This window comes from Ovis canadensis, chromosome 13 (genome assembly GCF_042477335.2).
Source record: "Ovis canadensis isolate MfBH-ARS-UI-01 breed Bighorn chromosome 13, ARS-UI_OviCan_v2, whole genome shotgun sequence".
NCBI lineage: Eukaryota > Metazoa > Chordata > Mammalia > Artiodactyla > Bovidae > Ovis > Ovis canadensis.
In genome coordinates this window covers 27339806-27341622 of record NC_091257.1, presented here as the reverse complement: position 1 = coordinate 27341622, position 1817 = coordinate 27339806, and the positions used below count along the sequence as shown (strand labels likewise).

General features: G+C 49.2%; 1 protein-coding gene across 1 annotated transcript; it reads right to left on the bottom strand.

Annotated features, from left to right (window-relative positions):
- Positions 1-388: 388 nt before the first annotated feature.
- Positions 389-1254, bottom strand: LOC138417764 (phosphoglycerate mutase 1-like). Its single transcript, XM_069548641.1, is given in 2 exon segments — positions 389-766; positions 769-1254. Coding segments are annotated over 2 exon segments (762 nt in total). The 5' UTR covers positions 1220-1254; the 3' UTR covers positions 389-455.
- Between the last annotated feature and the right edge of the window lie 563 nt (positions 1255-1817).

The following is a 1817-nucleotide window of genomic DNA, read 5'->3' as shown; positions in this document are numbered from 1 at the left end:
AGGTTACATTCATCTCCACTGGAATGACTAGAGCCCCGAGTCACCTAACAACAGTGCCCAGCTGGCCTCTGGGGATGCGAACAGGCTCTTACCATTGGTCACACCTCAGCATGGTTTTCTCCCTGACCCCTACGCAAGCAGCTCCTTAGTAATAAACCACTATCAACCCCCGCCAGTGATGACCTCTCAACACTTCTGGATAAGTCTTCCCTCGGCTTGGACCAAGGACCATGCCCCAGACGTGCCATTCTGACTAGACTGTATGAAGGGAGTGGGTGCAAGAGATAAAATGGCTAATGTGGAATTGGGAGCCGCTGGTCCCCACCTGCAGCTACAACTTACAATGCCTACAGATGCCATCAGTGGGACATGCGCCAGGAAGAGGTGCAGAGGAATAGGGTGGGCCAGGGCAGGGGAGGAGGGTAATCCTTGGGAAAGCAATCTGCTACTTGCCCTCACTTCTTGGCCTTGCCCTGGGCAGCCACAGCCTCCATGGCTTTACGCACGGTCTCCTCATCCCCCAGGAACTGCATGGGCTTGATGGGCTTCAAGTTCTTGTCCAATTCATAGACCATGGGAATGCCAGTCGGCAGGTTCAGCTCCATGATAGCCTCTTCAGAGAGACCCTCCAGATGCTTGACGACGCCCTGAAGGCTGTTGCCATGGGCCGCAATTAGTACCCACTTCCCCTCCTTGATCTGGGGGACAATTTCTTCATTCCAAAAGGGCAGGGCTCTGGCAGTTGTGTCCTTCAGACTCTCACAGGTGGGAGCTGGTCTTCAGTGAGGTCTGCATACCTGCGATCCTTACTGATGTTGCTGTAGAAGGGATGGTCAGGCTCCATGGGAGGTGGCGGGACATCACAGGAGCGCCTCCAGACCTTTACCTGGGCCTCACCATGCTTGGCCGCAGTTTCTGCCTTATTGAGGCCAGTCAGACCCCCATAGTGTCGCTCATTAAGGCGCCAAGTCCTCACCACTGGCAGCCACATTTGGTCAATGGCATCCAGCACTGTCCAGAGGGTCCGGATTGCTCTCTTCTGCACTGAGGTGAAGCAGATGTCAAACTCATAGCCAGCATCTCTCAGCGCCTGCCCGCCTCGCTTCGCCTCCTCGTGCCCTGCTGGGCTCAGGTCCGCGTTGTACCAGCCGCTGAAACGGTTCTCCAGGTTCCATGTGCTCTCGTCGTGCCGGATTAGCACCAGCTTGCAGGCGGCCATGGCTGCAGTTCGGGATGCGGCGCAGACTGGGGATCACCGAGATTCCGGAGTCCTATTCTTAATTTTAAACAGAGAGAACACTCACAAGTCAAGAAGACGTAAATAAATGGAATAAAGTGAGTGAAAGGCAAGGAAGAACGCTTCACAAAGGAAGGAGCGTGAGAGAGCAATAAGCACATGAAAGTATGCGCAACTACAACAGTCAAAGAAACAGAATGGTTTCTTTTTTTCAGTTGTCAACTTTATATTGGTAAAGTTGCAAAAAACAGCAATTTTCATACATATTGCTACTAGGGATGATATTCATATCCTTTAACCCATCATTCCTCATCTAATAATTTACCTAATGAATTATTTGCAAAGATCTGGCTGCAATGATATTTACTTTAGTGTTCTTTAGAATAGTTAAGGAAAGCAAGCTAAAAAATATATAACCAATAAGGATATAATTGAATTATGATATTTTAGATACAAGAGAAAATTATTCAGTTATTAGAAGGACACTCTTATATGCAGAGTACATCATGAGAAACGCTGGACTGGAAGAAACACAAGCTGGAATCAAGATTGCTGGGAGAAATATCAATAACCTCAGATA